At 39.9% G+C, this 21,937-nt stretch overlaps 2 protein-coding genes across 2 annotated transcripts; one reads left to right on the top strand and one right to left on the bottom strand.

The window, feature by feature from the left end:
• Positions 1–1,895: 1,895 nt before the first annotated feature.
• LOC306747541 (thioredoxin domain-containing protein 6-like) lies at positions 1,896–9,334 on the top strand (the record flags this gene model as incomplete). The annotated part of the gene is made up of 16 exons (XM_079230598.1): positions 1,896–1,928; positions 2,037–2,094; positions 2,591–2,694; positions 2,864–2,935; positions 3,492–3,608; positions 3,969–4,053; positions 4,210–4,292; positions 4,392–4,484; positions 5,089–5,243; positions 5,558–5,754; positions 6,282–6,426; positions 6,503–6,610; positions 7,465–7,616; positions 7,721–7,865; positions 8,811–9,067; positions 9,240–9,334. 16 exons carry the CDS (start codon positions 1,896–1,898, stop codon positions 9,332–9,334), a joined length of 1,899 nt encoding a protein of 632 aa, XP_079086724.1.
• A 1,333-nt stretch (positions 9,335–10,667) lies between these two features.
• smarcal1 (SWI/SNF related, matrix associated, actin dependent regulator of chromatin, subfamily a-like 1) lies at positions 10,668–20,356 on the bottom strand. Its single transcript, XM_079230597.1, has 17 exons — positions 19,977–20,356; positions 19,535–19,886; positions 19,129–19,179; positions 18,743–19,003; positions 18,561–18,611; positions 18,274–18,457; positions 17,881–18,031; positions 16,537–16,698; positions 16,317–16,382; positions 15,621–15,761; positions 14,458–14,676; positions 13,634–13,704; positions 13,304–13,406; positions 12,868–13,050; positions 11,918–12,018; positions 11,635–11,731; positions 10,668–11,502 (listed from the first exon to the last, which is right to left on the bottom strand). The coding sequence occupies exons 1-17, from the start codon at positions 20,313–20,315 to the stop codon at positions 11,305–11,307; spliced, it is 2,730 nt and encodes a 909-aa protein (XP_079086723.1). The 5' UTR covers positions 20,316–20,356; the 3' UTR covers positions 10,668–11,304.
• Positions 20,357–21,937: the final 1,581 nt, after the last annotated feature.

Raw genomic sequence — 21,937 nt, 5'->3', positions numbered from 1 at the left:
GAGCAATCACAATTCAGTTTGCAGGAGCATATCTGTTCAGCGTACAGTCAACCGCAAACACGCGGAAGCAGTCATTACTGATGACATTTGACAACACAAAGGCCAATATTTGAATTGGGCACATGAAACAAAGGCATTCACTTCCTTGCAATTCTCTAAAAAAAGAAGTAGAATAAAAACAAAACAAAAATCTTATTTTTGAGGGCAAGGACCTTGTCACGGCTGCCATGATGGAATGATGGAGGGGAGGTTATTCTAGTTTCTATCTGGCTGCATAATGAGCTCAGAGCAAGACAAAGGCTTACTAATAGAAACATGCCATACAATATAGCACATTCGGAGCAAAACAAACTTCGGTGCTGTGCAATTTATTTTTGAGTGTCTGATTTTATGATGCTCTTACTCGCTCACTGTCGCAATGCACTGTGATTTGTTTTTTTACAAAATTACTCTAATTGTTCAATTTTTTTTCTGGGCACTTTGTATGGGTGGAGCTGAACCGTTTAAGTGGAAGCAGTTCATTGAAATTCATGCGGGAAGCACATGCCGAAGTGGTCTGATCTCTTTCGAAGACCTATTTCACTATTAAATAAAATGTTGCAGTTTGTGGGAAACCTCTTTGAGGTGTCAGGATAGCTCTGAGTGAGGAAGGGTTTCAACACCAAAGGGAAGACATAGGTATTCTTATAGTGTGTGTGTTTTTTCTCTCGAGAAAATGACCTAAATAACTACAGCACTTGTAGCAACACAAACTATAAGGAGTAAGAATATATACTAGAATGTACTACTAGAAAAATATTAAGAAAAAGGAAGAAGGCAAGGCTCTTTCTATGGGGGTGGTTTCAAAAGCTCGTTTTGATACATTTATTATTTTACTTGCATTGTGTGAATACTCCTAAATAAATGTGTTTAAATGGGTACTCAATTGATTTAGTACTGCACTGCCCTAATGTTTCAGGAGAAAAAAGAAATAGTCAACAATGATGCAAAAAGACCGAGATAACCTAACTTCTAGTCCCTAGAATGGGTAAAGATCTAGAAATGCTGGATCCAAACTGTTCTAATTATGTATCTCTACATCTTTTGTTTGAAAGTAAGTTTTCAGGGATTTCAGTAAAAGTACCACCCTTTAAAAAAATGCTCATTAAAATGATGTCCTGCATTTAACATTTTACTGAAGTAAAATTGCACTGAATAAGTATGAAGTATTCATGATGCAGAATGGCTCTTGTCAGTCCCATATTACTATATCATGGGATTATTATACTTGATTCGTCAACATGTTTGTTGTATCCTCAAACGTTGTATGTTATAGTGTTGGATAGTTTAATATACGATAATGCATGTTATTTTCTGAAGTGATCATATGCAAAATAAAAAATGTCTACAGCTGTTAAATAAGTATTGTAGTGGCGTTAAAATAACTTCATCCCTATAGTAGTATAGTAAGTAGCCTAATGCCTTCTTCAAAACTGTAGGCTATTTAACGCTAAATACATAAATAAAGAATAAAGAAATGAGCCGAACAGCAATACAGGTAACACAGAGATGCGACGTTATTTCCGGTTTCTAACGGGCTGTAAAGTAACAGCGAACCATCCAGGAAGTAAAGGAGAGAGTAGAAGAGTTCATTTTCACTGACATGGTAGCATCACCCTCTTTAAACTGCGCATCGATGATAAAATAGGACCTGTTTTGGGTTTAATTATTGGCGACAACACGAGTCTTAATCTGACGTCAGATCCCGGTTACGGACCCGGATGGCGGAAAGCACCGTTGCTTAGCAACCAAGGTGCCCAAACAGGCGCGAGCAGAAACTCTACATATGAGCGTTTCGTGTTAATTGACCCTTTCCTTTAAAATATCGCTTTAAATATTTCCATTTAAGTCATTTAATGGCAGGCAAGAAGAAAGAGGCGAGTCTGCAGGTTGGACAAACACAATATATCTGTAATGTTGACTGTAGTATTTCTATGTGTGTTTTATGTGAAATAACTTTATGAAGCTCTGACATTAATGCAGCTGTTCTTGCGCAGAACTCTGTCACAAACCAGGAGCAGTGGGAGGAGATGCTCGCAACCAAAGGTTTAACGGGTAAGAACTTAAAACATAAACCTGTTATGTCCCGTTAAAAGTGTACTATGTATACTAATCATCAAGGCAAGGCAAGTTTATTTGTATGGCACATTTCAACAACAAGGTGATTCAAAGTGCTTCACATAAAAGCATTAAAATCATCAAAACATAATGCAGAAGAAAACAAGATTTAAAAACAATTAAGAACATTCATTTTAAAACATAAAAAACAGTCAAAAAGCAAAAAATGTAATACAAGTTGCAGTGCAGTTTAAGAAATAAACTGCAGTAGTGAGATTCAATTAAAGGTTCAATTAAAGGCAACAGGAAACAGAAACACTACGCATCTGTTCAATACTGTCGTACAGTTGTAATGTATTTAAAAATAATAATAACGTTAAAGTGCGAATGAGCTCTGTCATTGTGAGGGTAATTTATTGTATGTTGCTGCCCCACTGTGTTCATTGAGATTACTGCAGATTGAATTCTTGCACCTATTCTGTCTCTACTCTAGTTGTAGATGTGTACCAGCAGTGGTGCGGTCCCTGTCGAGCTGTGGTTAGTCTCCTACGCAAAATAAAGAACGAACTCGCTGATGACCTGTTACATTTTGCCACAGTAAGACACAAGTGAATTTAAAGCGTGAACAATTTCATTTCAAACCATCATTTTCAGCAGCCCTTAACGAGTATTTGTGTGTGTGTGTGTGTGTGTGTGTGTGTGTGTGTGTGTGTGTGTGTGTGTGTGTGTGTGTGTGTGTGTGTGTGTGTGTGTTCTGCCGGTGTAGGCCGAGGCAGACAGCGTTGATGCTTTGGAGAGGTATCGAGGGAAATGTGAGCCCACTTTCCTCTTCTATGGGGTGAGTGTGTGTGTTTATGTACTGTGTGTGTGTTTGCATTTGTGTTCGGTGTCTGTTCATGCTTCAACATATTTGAAGCATGAACAGACACTCTATGCATTGCCTTTTTGTCCTTTATATAGAATCACTGTCTTGTATTATGGTCCACAATGTATAAGATTCTGTCTCATATTTATATTTTCAATCTTCAGTTATTTCACATGTTTTCTGTCTGTATTTCTTTTCTCTTTTATCCTGCGGGCTCTATAATGCTCAGAGATGTAATGATGTAGGCCAGGAAATAGGGCTGTGAATAGAGTGTTGATCTCTATTCTCTATGCAATATGCTACCCATTATTTCATTTGTATTATTCATCTACTTGTATTAGAATTATGCTCATTCCTGAACTTTCAGTCCAATTGTCTGTTGTTGCAGACACATTTCATTTTGCATTTAGTTTGCACCTACGTGGGCCTGGTGTCTTCAAGGCATCTCTGTATGTTACAGCATGTTAAATTAAATATAATTAAAGATGGGTTAAAAAAACATTAAAATGTATTTTTGTTGAATGAGCAGGGTGGGGAACTAGTGGCTGTTCTGCGAGGGGCCAATGCTCCTTCCCTTCAGAGGATGATTGTGGAGGAACTGTCCAAGGAGAAGTTGGCCCTGGAGCAAGGTGGTGAACGCAAAACGGTGAGCAGTACGATACACACACATTCCATTTCTAAAGCTGAAACAATAGGTCTTTCTCACAGTAGACATTTTGACTTATAGCAACTGGTGTTACTAATAACAGCATCCCTCGAGTTTTTCCTACTTTGACATGTCAAAATAGTTTCTGTGAAAAAAAGCCTAATAGTCAATTAATCAATTAGTCATAAGACTGAAATTAATCAGCAACTATTTAGACAATCAGTTAATTGTTGAATTATTTTTTAAATATTTTATTTTTAACTTATTTTTAACTAGCTGCCCCGACTCACAGTAATGAGCAACTTTAAGTATTTTTTTCTTCAAAAAAATTGTAGAAATCGGTTTTGTTTTTTCTATCAGGTTAAAGATGATGGTCTGGTGGATGATGAGAAGAAAGACGAGGAGGAGACACCACGGCAGTCAGAAAATGAAGAAAGCATAATTGGTACTGTGGAAACTATTTAATCATATTAGTGGTTAGTTTATTGCTGGTAATGTTGTTAACGTGATTATCATTGTTGTTTACCAGCATCGTCATGAGTGTGTTCAGTATTTAATCTGCATTACTGATCATGACTCAAGCTATTCTTTTCTCCTGTAGTTCCTGCCAGTAAATCCTACACAGTTGCTATCATCAAACCAGATGCTGTTGCTCACGGCAAAGCAAATGAGATCATTATGAAGGTACAGAGACTAATACTGCTCACAATCTGAGAAAATAAGATTGTCTCAAGCCTTCCTTCTCACATCAGTTCATTATCCTGACATTTCTCCCCTGGCTAGATTCAAGATGCTGGGTTTGAGATCCTGGCCCACGAGGAACGTACGCTGACTGAGCTTGAGGCTCAAGACTTTTACCAGCACAAAGCAGAAGAGGTACTGCGAGAGTAGAATAGAAAAGTAGCAAAAAGACACATCTCACACAAACAATTTGCCAGATGCAGACACTTGTGTGTGTATCTCACTGCAGAGGTTGACATAATAGTCAAACTGCTATTTGGTCCATTGTATGTTTGTGTGGTCAACTTTTTAATGGGAGAGCAGTCACAACCAGCAAAAAATACTTCAATTAGTTTGCAATACATCACACTTCCATCTGCAATTCTGCACAGGGCTCAAAATAGATCCGCTGTGTAAGCAGCTTTTGTTTTTGCTTATCGTGCTGTTTGTGATGAGACTAAATGATTAGAGATTCAGAAATACAAAACATGTGAGGAAAGGTGGATAGGTAAAGCAATAATGTTCATGAAATAATATAATAGTACACATACAGTATTGTATCTGCCTTTTCAAATGATATTCATACTGATTTACTCCTGTTTTTCTCACCCTGTAAATGTATATGTGTATGCGCTTGTGTATGCTCTTGTGTGTGTGTGTGTGTGTGTGTGTGTGTGTGTGTGTGTGTGTGTGTGTGTGTGTGTGTGTGTGTGTGTGTGTGTGTGTGTGTGTGTGTGTGAGTGAGTGATGGTGGTTTTAGGCTGGCTTTGAAGACTTGGTGCAGTTTATGTCCAGTGGGCCGTCCCATATCCTGGTACTCTCTCAGGTTGAGAGCTCAGCGAATGTTGTGCCAGTATGGCGAGAGTTCATTGGCCCAGCTGACATCGAGGAAGCTAGGAGAGATAAACCCAAAAGGTTAGTTACTGGAAATGATGCAAATGCTACATTCACAAAAAACAAAAACATCAACAATGGCATTAAAACTGTAAGAAACGATATGATGGAGAGCTCTTTGTAAAGAAGAACATTTCTTTATAGCACAGACATTTATTCATGCACTGTTGATTACAGTGTGAAACAATCTCAGGCTTAAGTCTGGAAAAAGCAAATGAACAGCATATTCTCGCCTGCTTCGTCAGACACACCCAAACATTATGCTTCTCTCTGGTTGAGCACCAGCTGAGCAACCATCTGCTCTCCTCTCCTGTCTTCCCCCTGGCTTCCTGCAGCTTGCGGGCACAATACGGCACACAGACACTGTTCAACGCAGTGCACGGTAGTGAGGACATGGACCAGGCCAGCAGGGAGCTCGCCTTCTTTTTCCCAAACTTTAGGACGGCCTCAGTGACGGAGCAGGATGGGGAGGAAGAGCCTGTGGAGAGGACACTTGCTCTTATCCGGCCTGACGTTGCCAGAGATAACAGAGGTGATGCCCGTGCCAAATAAACAAGCACAAGTACACACGTGTGCAAGCGTGCGCACACACACACACACACACACACACACACACACACACACACACACACACACACACACACACACACACACACGGGTGGTTCATACTGACATGACTGCTTTTTGATTCCCAGAGCAAAGGTGTTGCATGACAAAGGTGCAGTTCCAGATTTTGTATGTAATTGATCAATGCATAAAAATCGATCACCCTTTCAAACTAGAATATGACTATCTATATTAAAACAATCATTTATGCCAGTTTAGTAGGTACACCGAGCTAAAACTAATGCTATATAATCATGCAACTAAATCAATTAGCACATCTAAAAACTAAAACTAAAACAACAACAAAAACCCAACAGTATAACTTTCATGAAGGTGGGATTTATTGCAGGACTGAATTGGACTGTATTAGCTAGCTGTACCTAATAAACTGGCTAATGATTGTATCTATATTATACATTAGCCATGTATTTTATATGTATTATGGTTTTGCAGAGGAGGTCTTGGCTCAAATCCACAAGTCAGGCTTCACCGTGGCTCTCCAAAGAGAGCTAATGTTGACAGAAGAGCAGGTCAAACAGTTTTACTTCCAACATGTTGAAGAGGACTACTTCCCTGCACTGCTCCAAAGCATGACCAGGTAACTTACACATGCGCAAATAAAATAAAAGTAGTGTGTTACTGCAGATGGGCATTTAGCATGTGTGTATTTACAGTGGGCCAGTGTTAGCTTTGGCTCTGGCCAGAACGGGAGCTGTCCATCACTGGAAGAACATCCTTGGTCCTTCTGATGTTAATAAAGCCAGAGAGGAGAGTCCTGAATGGTGAGTGATACGTGGCTCTATTTCTTTTCCCAATTAAATGAGTCCAGAGAAGTCACTGTGTAGAATGAACTGTTAATCCTACTTACACCTTGTTCAAAATAACTCTTTATTTCTCTGTTTAACATTGTCAGGTTTTGCAGGTTATTAAATACCAATTTAATTTGCTCATCGTTCAACATTTTCTTTTCTGACAATAGTGCTGTCACAAGATACATTTTTGACACAAAGTTCTAGTGTAGTCTCTCTTCGCCTGTAATGCCCCGTGTTGAATGCTCCCTTGAAAGGCTATCTTAGAAATGTGGAAAATCACAAGTTGAACCAGAAGCAGAGAAGGCAAAGTGAAGAAAAGTAAAATATATTACACCCAGGGCTCAACAATAAGGATTGCCCGCTTGCCTGGAGCAAGTAAAATGCCACTTTGGGCTATTCAATCTAGCAACTCACTTGCCTGATTGAGCAAGTAGAAAATAAATACTTAAATACATGGTGTTATCTGGAGCTGAGGATTGAAGTAGCTAAGGTCTGAGCTATCTCGCTTCCTTCTCATCTGTGTTGACAGTTGCACATGCGCAGTACTTGCGAGAAAATGGATGAGATTAGGCCTAGCGAGCAGTTATGCTGGAAACAGGAGTTTAGTTGTGTGGCGTTCAAGGATGTGGGTGGACAGATTAATTTACTCGATTAAAGATTAAACATGACAACATTGGTATTTGTTCTTACTTGACCAAATAAATCCAACCGTTTGTAGGACAAGTAGAAATTGACTTTGGGCAACCACTTCATCCATTAGATATAGATGGTAACTCAGTCTAGTCATACCTGTCATGCTGACTTCTGTATCCCTCACCACTCAGTCTCAGGGCCCAGTTTGCTGTGGAGAACAAGCCTATCAACCAGCTGCATGGAAGTGAAAGTCATGAAGACGCCAAGCGAGAGATCAACTTCTTCTTCCCTAAACAGCACACGCTGGCAGTGATCAAACCGGATGCCTTAAATCAGCATGGAGGTCCTTTCTGGTCATCTAGAGCAATACAAATGTACTTGTGTTTGTATAGATGTGCACAAATAATCACATAATCTTCATAATGTATTTTCTATTCACTGTAACAGAGAAGATTTTGGAGGAGGTCAGAGGCAGCGGTTTCTCTGTAACGCAGTTGAAGGAGATGGTGCTATCGAGGGAGATGGCTGAGGAGTTTTACAAAGAGCACAGAGAGAAGCCTTTCTTCAGCCAACTGGTGGAATTCATGTGTCGGTAAGTCTTTACCTGAACACAGCCAAAGGAAAAGGCCAAAGTGAGCACAGCAGCAGACCTGCCCTAATTCCTGTTGCCGCCCAAAGTTTCACCAGTACTTTTCACAGTAATCTTAGCTGCTTAAAATCAAGGCAGCCCCAGGCAAGTGCCAGGAAAGTCCATCTCAATTTCATCCTTTGTTCCATCGCACATCTAGATTTTAGAGTGATCTTCCGCTCCGATTAGTCCCTTCACCCGGTTGTTACACAACTGCTCAGACACAATGAGCAGAGAGATGTGTGCAGCTACCTTTACTGTCACTGTCCCTCAAGATCAGCTCGGTTTTACCCTTAATTGTAGTGTTATATTCTTACCATTGTGGAATGTTTATGTTTGTTTTTATAGCTAAGGTATACCACTTTATATCCAACAATGTCTTCAAGGAGTAACTTAACACCAGTAAGTGTTTTGCTGCTAGCTCTGGTTTGACGTTTCTGGCCTGTTTTCACCTGCTGGGTGTGGCCGTGTAAGCACACCCAGCAGGTCGGTAACTAAGAACATTTACTCTAGAATGTACAAATTCAAGGTACTTTTATTCCTCAAATATCAAATTATCAAATATTGCATTTGATCAGCACTAGAATTTTCAGACAGCTTTAGTTACTGTTCAGATAACAGTTTTTCGTCAACTTGTTGTCCAGTGAATACCACGTTTCTCCAGATGTGTTGATTTAGAATGGTTGTAATAAACTGAAGGATGCAGTGTTCCTTGTGTTGAGCTGAATAGACTCTTTAAAAACCCTCTTTGATCAGCCGGAAAATGCATTGTGAATGCCAAGTTATTCTGTATAGTTAGTTATATTATATTGCTCTGATCTATTGATTTGCATATCAGTATTCATCTAGATGTTTAGGTTTAAAAAAAAAAGAAGTGATATATGAACACCCTGACATTGTTTGTTCCAGGGGTCCCTGTATGATGCTCGTACTGACCAAGGAAAATGCAGTGGAGGACTGGAGGGCCACTATGGGCCCTTCAGACCCTGATCAAGCTAAGGCGATATCCCCAAACTCCCTGAGAGCCCGCTTTGCCTCCGACATCCTCCATAACTCTGTGCACGGCTCCTCCAATGAGCAGCATGCAGAGGAAAAGATCCGTTTTATCTTCGGTGACATCTGCGCAGAGCTCACCGGTGATGGAGAGACTGACACAACCAGTTTAGGTAATCATAAGATGTGTGAGACAGTCGTTTCCATCTGGCACACCATCTGGTTCCAAATAAATAACAATTTTGTTCTGATGTTTATTCCTGCTAGAAACGATATTTCATCCTGCTATATTGATTATGGTTGAAAAGAAAAATACTGCTTGAAATAAAGATCCATTTCTTGCAGAAAAAGAGCAAGACAATTCTGCAGATGAAAACACAAGACTGTCCAGATCTCCAACTGAAAAAATGTCTGATAACCATCGAGAAGGTTGGCAATGAGTGAGAAGTATTTCACTGACATGTTAGTGATCACAATTCAAGGGCTTGAGCCTTCAGTTTGCATCTTTAGATTAGATATGTCAGAGACAAATGTTTCTGCCCAAAGACTCATAGACAACAACCAACCAGTTGATATGCCTTTGCAGCCCTTAGTATCCCACAATGCACTGCGCTCCAGTCAGTTTGAGCACAGGCAATCCCCATCAGTTTTGTGAGGTGCTGGTCATCACTCACCAGTAAATATATCCCATTTATTTAAGACCAGGCCTCTGGAAGCTGTAATGTCATAAACATAAAGTTGTTAATTACAGAACATTACAGAATAATATATATTAACTGTATAGATATATTTAGTTATATATTTATCGTAGAACATTTATAGTTAACCTGGTCCACCATTTGCCATTTTCATCCTTGAGTTTGGTACCGCTGATATTTCAACTTTGTCAGCTCGTAAAAATGTTACACTTTTGATGGGGGCTGCCCGAAAACAGAACTACTTTTGTCATTTTATCCTTCTGATGCTAGAATTGTATTTGTGTCCTTCTTTGTGTGGGCTGCATATTCAAACGGATCAATCTTTTGAATTAAGACACAGCAATTACTGCATTACGTCCTGGGATGTGAGAGGAACTAGCAAGTAGACATTTCTCTTGTCTGACAGTGCAGATAGCTTCCATGAGCAAGAAGAGGCACCTCATCTGATTCAGAGAAAAATGAGGCCATTGATCTTCATAATGTCACTTAACATCAGCTGAAATGGAAATGAAAGAGCTGTTATAGTCACTTTGTCTAGAGTGTGAAGTAAATCTTGACCAGCTGCATTGAGGATCATTTCAATTCAAATGTGCAATATATTCTCATGATTCCATTTAGTTGAAGTATTAATAGGTTTAAGTGACAAAATGTTTCTGAGTCCTGTGGCTGGTGTAAAATGTATTACTATCTAATACCGTTTTATTGGTTGCAGGATCTTTCCTTATGTGGTTGATTTATTAATATGTGGGCGTCATTCAGAATATTTATGCCAATTCCCTCTTTACTTTACAGGCGAGCCACCTAATTTGAATCCTTGCGGCCCAGAGACAGAAGGAAGTGACAATCAAGAGCACCCAAACTGAATCGGCACACTTCGTAGTTTCTTTTGTATTGTGGGCTAATTCTGAAACATTATGGGAACAATGTCCATCATTCCATAAATCATGAAATAAACAAGACGACACGTACCTGACATTTACACATTTGTGTGTACAATGTAGGTGGAGGATCAATAGACAGTTAAAGGGAGTACTTGTAGACTTGAGTTTTTTTTAAATTTTTTTTTTTAAATACTGCTGATGGTCACAGTTTATAGGCATTCTCGCAACAGCAGCTACTTCCTGACTAAGACAAAGATCAGTCCCCACAGAGCAACTGATAATTTCAGAGAAGCCTTTAGCTGAATCCAAACAGTTCAATCAGTCTCTTGGATTGCCTACAATACACCATTATCAATTTGTACTATTACATGCTGTGATTATTTTTTTTTCTGTTAGCTTAATGATGGCAGGATTGCTTGTTAACTGAGGATAAATCAACTGTGTGAATGTCGAGAATATTAAGTTATGAAAGCTGTACCACAGAGTTCTTGGCATTATTATCAGTTTGCTGGTAGATAACTGGGGTTTATGAATTAAACTAAAAAGGTAACACCAGAGTAACTGTTTTAGGAAACTTGAACATTTTCAGAGGGATTCTAAAACAACCTTCAGTCAGACATTTGTTTATTTACTCTTAGCATACAAATTTATATAAAGTTCATTAGATTATTATTTTACATCTATTTAAATTCACTGACGCATTTGCTAACTTTTTTCTCAAACAAAATAAGTTCACATTCGTCATCATGATGAGGTAAAAACTGGGACTTGTTCCAATAACAAGTCCCAGTTTCATGTCAATATCATTTGTCAACACGAACAGTCTCAGATTCATCTGCTGAAATTATCTCTGGTGCTCTTTTTGCTGAGGCTCTGTCCGGCCGCGCCGTGTTGTTGACCAGAACTGTTTTCAGGTGGTGTGTCCTCCCAGTCGTTGACGGCCTCCAGTAAGATGGCTTCGTCCATGTCGTCGTCGTCTTCCGTGAAAGACCTCTGGAACATCTCCATGATGCTCCTCTGGTTAGGGTCCTGCACAAATCCAATTAATTAGGTTCATCATCGAATCTATAGACACCATTCTTAATCTAGCTCGCTAAACTCTGTGTGAATGCTACTGAGAAACAGTATAACATGTATTTATATACAGATGCAGATGCTCACCTTAGAGTGGAAGCTGATGTTCACAGCTTTGTCTGAGAGGTTGGACTCAGAGAGGCCCACTTGCTCCAGGATATTCATTTTTTCCTGGATCATTGGCCTGGATCAATGAAGAGATCAATTATAATAAAAGAGCAGATACAATTCAATTCACTGCTGGTCACTATATCAGAGAACACACATTGACTTGATCCTCTACCGTTTCAGTAGTGGAAGACTGATAAATTCAAGAAGAGAATGACTTTATCATTGTAATTGGGACGTACTGGCACTGATTGACACATACCACAAGTGATCATCAGCGGTTCCCTTGGCAACCAGGTAGTGAATGTTCACATTGCTGGTTTGTCCAATACGGTGCACCCTATCCTCCGCCTGAACGAGAATCTGCAGGAGAAAAAAGCATTGCAAAAAAGAGCATTTGAGTTTTCTTGGTATCAACAAATGTTTCCTGCGTTTGTTCATTCATTGGTTTGAATGCTCCGTTTGAGGAAAGATGTCAATACAAATGTACTATGGTCAGTGCAAACTCCACAAAAACTCGGAATGGAGAATTCCCATAATGCCTGGATGAAAACTGGCAGTCAACATAGTGAAACTAGGTCCCAATTTACATATATGAATCAAACCCCCAGGAACAGCACTGGGCCTTGAAACCAATTTGACACAGTGGCCAAACCATGGGATTGCAACTTTTGGGTCTGTGATGATGCCATTGGGCACCTTTTTTTTTTTTTAGGTAAATGAAATTCCCAGTACAAAATAACCCTTTTTTAAAGATCATTATTTTTGTGCTGCCCATGCGCGAAAGCCAGAGACCGAGTCAAAACTTCTTTTGGCTTCATGCACCACTGAGCAACTATCATCGGAATGAACAGGAGGCTCCTTCAACACTGTATCCAGTTCTCTTTATAATTCCATGATATGGACAAGGACATCAGGTTCATCTCTTTAGGTCTCCCCCTACTGCTGAGAAAGTTATTTGGCTCTTTAGCTGCTAAATGTTTTACTTTCTTCACCAGCCACTCTGTAATCTTCTCCGTCTATCATTTGGTGTTGGCATACAGTAAATATGTGGGTCTAAAAGTCAAGGTGAGCTAAAAGAAGCTACAAGACGGGTTGGGCCGGGGCCAAAATGGAGTCCAAAAGGAAAATACTACAACATAAAATGTGTTCCAGATAAAGCAGTCACAGTAAGTACACAGTATTTTGTAGTAATAACTTTCCAATTCTTACCCCGGGGTTCCAGAAAAGCTCAGCGAAGACCACCAGGTCAGCAGCGTGCAGGGTGATACCCATGTTCGCAGCAGTGATGGACAGTACGGCCACACAGGTCTTGGTCGAGAACTGAAACTTCTCACACAACTGCTGCCGTTCAGCTGAAGGAGTGGACCCATCAATACGGATGTAACAGACATTCTGTAGGAGAAATCAAAGGCCAGGATGGGTTTATGTAGCTGACCAATGCAAATCAACAACCCTTCCTTGAAACTTATGATATTTCATAGTAGTAGCAGTAGTACAAAGCTTATATTAGCTGCATACACTTGTTCCCTGCAGCTATTGATGAGTGTTGACTTAAGAGTCTGGTTGAAAAAGTGAAGATGCACTCTTGAGTCAAAATCAAATTTCATTGCATAGAAGGCTTTTGTGAAGTCTGTATCCTACTCACCTTTTTGACCAGTTGGGTGGTGATATGATCCAGGACCAACTTGTGATGGGCGAACACTAGAAACTTCTCCCTCCCACACTCCAGCATGTCTGTGATGTACTCCCTGGCAGAGGCAGAAACAACATAGCTCTCGATTGCTTCAACGAAAGCAGCGAAATGTTCAGTTCTCATGTGTATTTATTAAAACCCTTCAAGTCATCTAAAATCCAGTGCAATCACAATGGCGTGACAAAAGGTTTGGATTCATTTTACATTTTAATCTCAGTGCTCATCACATCTAATCTGAATTGACAAACTGATCTCGGACCATTAGAGGGTATTTGTACTTACATAATGGCTTGTAGCTTGGCTTCAGCTGTGTGGTTATAAAAGACGAGGAGGGCTTCCTTCTCTTGCATTTTCTGAGAGAGGGATAAGGAAAAGCACAAGATAAGAACAGACAGTAGATTTGAATTGATGATTTGATAAGACTGCCATTACTCAGAGGAGCAGTGGTGAAATGAACAATCCCGCAAAGCCACTCGTTCTCATCAGAGTGTAAAATAAGACTTGCTGGAGTATTCTAGGTCAGTTTAAAAGCACTTGTGCGCGTTTGTGGCCTGAAAAGACTCCCTCGTGTGTCGAGGACAGAACTAACGTGACTTTCTTGAGTTGAAATAGTTATTTTAACTGAGATGCCTTTTTAATCACAGAAGCTCCATTTGAAGTAGAACATACTGTTGTATTCTGTCCTTTGGATACATTTAATCAAAAAGTTTGGGTAATGAATGACTCAAAGGTCAGAATAAACTATTTTCAGCCAACTGAGATTTTTAAATATGGCAGTGATGGATTATTAAGAAACTTTCAGGACATCTCTCAATTTCTGTTATCTTTGCAACAGAAACCATGCACTTTTCTGATGAACACTAATGTAGCAGGCTGCATTTTTGGTTATTCCATTCATTCAAATGGGTTATTTCTTCCAATTTGATCACTTTTGGAAAGATTGATTAATTTTGTAGTCATTCCTAATATAGGAAGGTTGTTAAGTCCCGCTGAGCCAGATTTCTTTCGGTTTGTGAATATTTCTATTTATAAATAAAAAAAAAAACTACAAATCCTGTGACTTTTCCAGGTTTTTACTGGAACTGCGGGACACATTTGTAACTTACATTGCTTTGTACATTCGCCAACTGCTTGGCAGCAGCGGACAGAGCAGCTTTTATGCGGGTGTTGACACCATCGATGGTCACTGCGACAACCTTGCGTTGTTTAGCAGGAAGCTGTGAGAGAACGTCGCACTTGAGGCGGCGCAACATCAGAGACTCGTCAAGCAGCAGCCTCAACTCCCCGAGGTTAGATGAGCCAGAGTAGTCCCACCCCCAGGTTGACTAGAGGAGGGGGAGGATAGACAAGGATATAGAGGAGTGGAAATGAAGAAAATAATTGAGGATGGTGGGAAGAAAGAAAGAATGGAGACAAAAATATGGAGGTAAATTTTACAGAAAAACCTCAAGAGCATGTGTCAGATCCTTGAAGTGTCCAATGTCATGGTTCTTTTTCACCAAAAATAGAGATTAGTTTTAATGAAAGTCTAGCTCGAGACTAACTGAAAAGCTCAGACTTCCGTCACAGGAATCAAACAGTGATGTTCCAGTCCGAGCTTGATATGGGACTTTCATAGTGGAAAAAAATGGAAATCTACAGAGCACAGAAAATCTTCACAATCTTCAAAATGAGTCATCACGATCAAATAAGGGATGTAATTGGCCTTTAAAATAGTGTAGCCTGTTCGATACTTGAACCCACTAAAATTAATTAGGAGATTAAGTGGCAAGAGTAGAGCAACGAAAGGAGACGAAAAAATAATAAAATTAAAAAAATCACAGTAGAGGAATCGGCTGACACTTAAAAAGCAGTTCTAATGTATACAATGTTCACCAAGATACACTGACTTTAAAATGAACTAATTTCACCTGTATTGTTCTATTACCTATTGTTCTCAGCAGACCTGTAAAATGCCCCACCCCAATGCACAAGCTGGACTTCCCATTTGAGGAACTGCAGCTCCTCCTGTCCCTAAGCAAGACATTGAACCCCAAGTTGCTCCTCAGGTGCTTTATGGCAGCCCACTGCTCTTAAATGCTTAGAAGGGGTTAAACTCAGAGGTCACACAATTTCATGTATCTACCTGTATGCATGTGAGGCAGATAAGTTAATATTCACTAATCCCGCACCAAAAGCTGGCTATGTTCTCTGAGGTGTATTATAATTACAGCCAACTACAGCTCAACAGTATTAAGCATCCCACTTTAACAAAAGAGGCTTAAGCTACCTGTGTGGCACCGCAGTAGCGCATCCCAAACTCATGGAAGCGAGGGAAGAGTGTAGGTTTGACAGCCAGAATCTGGGTGTAGAGCTCGGAGGGTCTGGACATGGCAGGGGTCCCAGACAGAAGAATCACTCTCTTTGCTGCCTGAGGACGGAAAAACAACTCTGATCAGAATACTGCTGAGGGAGACTAGCTGACAAGGCAAGAAATTAAACCTATCCATGAGCCAAATGCTGCAATGTTATGGATTCAGCTGGTTTGTGGATCTGTGTTACAGGTAAATATACACTTCATATGCAAAACAGTGATTTATTTTTAATACAGTGACAGAGGGAAAACGGTGCCTATCGGAGATGTATGCTTAGAATAAAATATATCTGGTAGGTGAAATATTTATTTAAAAGAGTTTTCATGAATTGTCCAGATAATTTAACTTGCAAAACCTGGAAACTCAAATTGTATGTAAAGAAACCTTTTCCAGGTTTGACCCGGCAAAATTATACCTCGATACAAAAGTAAATCTCATTCTTTGAACAGATTGAATTAGGTATTCTTTGATCTGCTGCTTTGGATATGCTTGAGATATTCTGCTGAAATCATTTTAAACGTCACTAACAAGTACAAATATAACCTCTTCGGTGAACGTTACATAATTAGCAATCAAAATAAAACATGAAATGAAAGAGGAAGGATAAGCACCTTTAGCAAAGGCAAGGCTGCTTTACAACGAGCAGTCTTCATGTTCTTCATAAAGTGACACTCATCCTGCATAGAACGACAAAATCATATATTTAGTTTATAACATACAGTAGTTGCTTTTAAGGACAAAATACAAGAACTTAGAACCCATAACAAACAAGCATAATTAAACTGGAAACAGCCATTTCTAAATACTGCACAGTTGAATCACAGAGCTAACCATGATGAGAACATTGAAGGGATTTCCTAGCTGCAGCTTGTCCATCCTGCTCAGCAGGTCGTAGCTGATGATGTTGACCAAACCAGACCGCAGATCGTCTTTGGCCTTCACCACCACGTTGATGCTGTCAGGACTCAGGGAGGGGAGCCAGCGTCTGAAGGCCTACAGGCAAAGATCATTACTCATGTCAGAGAAGCAGAGGGAAGAAAAACTCCTCAGAATAACAGCACTGGATTTCAGGCTGTACTTTTTCCCTATCACCAGGAATAAGTCTGACTCTGAAATTAGTAATGAGCACTATAGAAACATTCAATTAGAATTGTGTTACTGACAGCTGGTTTGAATGTTACTAATTGCTAACAATTAATTTGAACTGCTATAACAGGTTCCCATTTAGAAACAACCATCATGTAGTAAATAAAAATGTCCCCTGTGGCCCAAATATTTCTGACAGTTCTCTTGCTTGATTCCCATTCGCCTGGATTAAACTCCCTAAATTACAGCGCTCATGTTTTGCAGTAGATTTGGCAAAATCCAACAGAAGAAAAGTGCAGATAAGATCCAACATAGACAGATTAACTGCCCTTCAATAGGTTGACGTCCTATGACTAAAGCATCCTTGGCGATTCCAACTCTTGATTCGGAGATGGTATTTTATCCAACATATCCATTTGGAGAACAGACTGTCTTGTCAATAGACAGAAGGCCAAGTAAAGCTCCTCTAAAAATGTGCTGCTAGTGCAGCCTGGTAATGCTGCTGAGAGTTAGGCAGAGAATAGATGCTGAAGAAAATCAGACACCAATCTGAGAAAAAGGACACCTGACATGGAAATAGAAAGTACTGAAATTGTAGAAGGAAAGTGGGAACAAAGAGAGGCTAACATTTCAATGATGCAAGTGCGTCATAATGGCCTTGTGGTCTAAGACCAGTATACCTTCCTTCTGTCCAAAATCAAATTAAAGCCAAAAAGCCATATCAATTAATTTGTGTAAATACATGTAAAGTTCAACCAATATCAGATGAAGTGTTTCTGTAGGAACGACAGGATTCAACAAAGTAAATAAACTGTATTAGAGACAGAAATTAAAAATTTCCCTACTGAAGATGAACAGAATACAAGCAGTCCTTGGTATTACGATTCCTGAAATGCATTATCAGCATTATAATGTATCGGGCAGCACTTTTGTCAAAGGAGAGAAAAATATACTTAAGAGGCTGTCTGCTGTCTTAATGCAGACCGATATTGGCACTATTAAATGGAAACAAAGTGATCAACTATAACACTTACTGTGCAATGAGCCATTTTTCTCTCAAAACGCAATCTGCAGAAGTTTTTTTTTTACCTCTGCCCAGGTGAATCGTACAGAGCTGGGAGCCACCACTAGCAAGGGCCACTCACTCCTGTAGTAGGCTGCAATACAGATGGCCTGCACAGTCTTTCCCAGGCCCATGTCATCAGCCAGGAGGAGGCGGCCTTGTTTAGACACTGCAAAACTACAGGGACACAAAAATGCTAAAAATAAAAGCTACAGCCGGACAGAGAGTACAAGTCATACGGTTCCAACCCTTTAAATCTGCAAACTTAAGGTTACAGAAGAATGGCACAGAAATCCTGGTATGATAACTATCTCCTTATTTACACAAGACTCATCAAATCAAAGATGAATGAATAGCTGTCTCCTGGTATTGGCGACACCATGCAGAAAAAGCACTATTGGCTTTCCATAGATACCTACTTGACTCCGTCTCTCTGGAAGGGCATGAGGCTGCAGGCGAGCGAGGGGTCGATGCTGGAGAGGTCTGCCTCAGGGACGTCTAAAGACCTGGCTTCAGTCCCGTCAAACCTGGCAGAGAAAGCCTGGACTATTGCCCTGGGCAGAGGCTCCACCTCCACTGCTGCTATCCCACTGAGGAGATCCACTGGGTGTGGAACACAGCACGGTCAGACAAGATGGCAAATGTACCAGACACAAACAGAACCACAGTGATAAACCATCTAAATAAAGCAAATGCTGTTACTCACAAAGTCTCTTGTAATCCCCCAGTGAAAAGCTCCACTTTCTTGTTTTCAAGTCTGCCACACAACAATAAAAATAACACAACATCCTGTATCAAAAGTTGTGAAATGCAACATGCATCTACAACATGATAAAAGATTGTCATGAAGAAAGAAAACTTAAATGAATAGCATAATTTCACTGTTACCATAGTTCTTTGTTGGCATCTGTTTGAATGCTGCAATGACATCAACGTTGTAACCAATCTCAATCTCAAACTTTGTCGGCGACACCATGATGCACTGGCCCTGCAGACTGGCTTCAGGTTTCTGCCAGCCGTTACACAGCTTCAGCAGGGCCCCCAGGGCCACACCTTCACCAGATCGGCTGGTGGCCTCTGCAACGTCCACTGCCTCCATTCCCTCCAGAGGCCTCAGAGACACAGAGGCAATAGCAGCCGCTTCCCTCACTGCAACACGGGGTAAAGGCAGAGGAGCCGCAGCCCAAAGAAGACCAATAAATACCGTCATGCCTGTAATTTAGGCTACTTCTGCAGAGTGCATGTTCCCATTAAAATCTCCCCGATGTTCATACTTAGCGGTTGATAGTCCTCCAGACTGAAGTTCCACATCTTTGTGGCAGGGTCTAAAGCAGAACAGAATAGTTATTTATTCTAAAAGACAGTGCAGACATTGAGATGAACATATAAAACCAGATTAGATTTTTTACATTGTCTATTGAAGGTGTATTTACTTAGATGTGATGCAACACGATCAGCTTGAGAAATTGAATGCTGACATTTGTTGAATATATGATTTTGCATTCCTATACTACTTCTAAAACTGTACTGACACTGAAGGGCTTTTTTAGGTAATTGATATTTAAACAAAAGAAAATGTTGCTCATTTATTAATGATTCAAAATGTATTCATGGCCATCTTCCCTGCATGAGGAAGGGTGCGAGCTGCCAAACAGCATGGTTGCACGAGCAGATACTTACCATAGTTCTTTGAGGGGATGGATTTGAAAACAGCAATCAACGCTGCGTGGTAGCCCACTTCTACCCTGAAGTGGCCCTCTGTGTGAGGTACACATTTTCCTCTGATAGAGATGGCAGGCTTTTTAGCAGGTACAGCATTCAAAGTTGATGAATTGGAGGGAAGCCGTGCCACAGAGCTTTGGGTAGGTTTACTAGTTTGCTTGTAGAATGAATTAACTGCACCACCAGAGCTATTGGAGGGGACGTTAGGTTTGGGATGAGCTAGCTTCCTACCAGAGCTTCCTCCAATAGACAAAACAGGACTGCTCACATGTTGACTTCTTGCCTGAGGAAGTGGGTCAATGACTTGTATCTACAAGGAAAGACAGCACAAGGAATTACTCAACTTTGTTGTTTCTCCCTCAAAACAATAAATGGTTGAATATTGCAACACACATCTCACCTGTCTTTTCGTACTCTGTTTGATTTGGTTGGTGCTCGATGGCTGTAGATGATTGGAGTTATTGAAGCTCTTCGAGTCGGTTTTGAAGGGTGGAACAAACTGTGCTCGTGCAGGAGCTGAGCCGAGTGTTTCTGGGTGCCCGTGAAGAGCCAGGGCAGCATGATCCGAGGCACCGCTCCGTGTGGAGGGCTGTACATGCACTGGAGCGCTGCTGAAGCCGACTGACGCCTGTGCATTGCTGCCGGTGGTCTGTCCTAGTCTTTGAGCTCTTCTCTCCAAGGCCCTCCGCCGGTTTTCCTCAATCTTTCGTTGCTGCTCTACAGTCAGCTGATTCGACATGATGATCAACTTTGCTGAAACTAATGCAAACTTTGAGGCAATCACACATTCAGAGGAGTATCAGTCATACTATAGCCAAAACATCTAACACGAGTTACCTACAAGCACGTGACCCTTGTAAACCCATCTGGACTATCAGTACAACTATGACCGCTACTTTTAAAACTTCGCCAACTTGTACTGTAGCCTCCCTTGCTAACGGTATCAGCTAACGTTGCTAGCGTGGTGACAGTAACAACATAAGTGACATAGCAACAATATCGACAGCGGTTTAAACATACGTGAGCATTAATTTGTGTGCGGCAGAAGGCCAATAGTGCGATCTAAAGACGACAAAGGTTGCTAAGAGTACACGAACAAAGCACCTGAAGCTAACAGCAGTCAGACGTTTGCTCGCTGGTTAGCGCTCTGCCGCGCCGGAAGTGACATAGAAAAACAAGCGGGCACGTGGAGATGGCGATTGCTTTGGTGAGGTAGAGAGACGGCAAAAAAACACAGCTGTCACAATACAAAAAAAAAGGTATTTAGATAATAACTTTACATTATTTTTTGTCGTGTCGAGCAAATGTACGTGACCTGGACAGGTATCTTTAAAATGCTAGCTTGAAAGATAAAGCATAAGTATGTTCACTTGTAATGGAGTTATAATGGATCCAGTGGACGTGAACGCGTTTTACACAGATGTGTTCATTCCAATTGTTTAATCAAGACACAGCTGCCCTGACTAATTTATCTCCCCTTTTGCAAACGTCTCATCATTCATCAGTGGTGAAAATGAATCAAGCACATTTGGCCTTCTGAATTATTTTACTCATGAGGTAGCCTACTTGTAGCCTACTTTACTGGAGTATTTTATAATTCTACTCCACTGGCAATGTTGTACTTAACTGCACTTTAATTATTTTCTTCAGATTAAAATGTATATATGATAGATTATACTAAACAATATACACATTATTTGAAATGATTAGCTGAACTGCAACAACAGTGAAGCCCTGCTTATATGTTAATGCATCAATAACAAGGATAGCCTATATGATATAGCCAATATAATGACAGGCTATAGCACTTGTAAGGGGTGATTTTGCGTTATGATTGTAATATCCATGTCATATATATATATACGTATATACATATATATATGTATATATATACGTATATATATACACACACATATATATATGTATATATATATACGTATATATATGTATATATATATATACGTATATATGTATATATATACGTATATACATATATATATATATATATATATATATATATATATATATATATACATATATATATATATATATATATATATATATATATATATATATATATATATATATATACATGTTTAGGTATATTAAGTATATTATAGGTTTAGGTATATTAAGCAGATTAAGAGTTTCACTGGGTTTGATTGTGTGATTTGGTTTCATGTTCTTTTTAATATTTACGAAAATGTGGTGAATGAAGTGCTCATGGTGTCGTGCCTAATTATATATTTTTTGTCGTTAGCCTGTTTTCAACCTAGTTGATATTTGTGTTGAGCAAAATGACACATTTAACCGAGCAGCTGCTCTGAATATTTTGTGTTCGCCATGTGTTGCCTGATAATT

Source organism: Taurulus bubalis, assembly GCF_910589615.1.
Source record: "Taurulus bubalis genome assembly, chromosome: 15".
NCBI lineage: Eukaryota > Metazoa > Chordata > Actinopteri > Perciformes > Cottidae > Taurulus > Taurulus bubalis.
Note: the sequence above shows the minus strand (reverse complement) of the source record. Positions and strands in the feature narration are given on the sequence as shown.

Coding starts and splice junctions, on each gene's coding strand:
- smarcal1 (XM_079230597.1), bottom strand. CDS start 20,315: ATGTCGAATCAGCTGACTGTAGAGCAGCAACGAAAGATTGAGGAAAAC. Junction 16,699..17,880: donor TACGATTCACCTGGGCAGAG/GTAAAAAAAAAA, acceptor CTTTGCCTGTAG/GCCTTCAGACGCTGGCTCCC. Junction 11,503..11,634: donor ACATCAGCTTCCACTCTAAG/GTGAGCATCTGC, acceptor GGATTTGTGCAG/GACCCTAACCAGAGGAGCAT.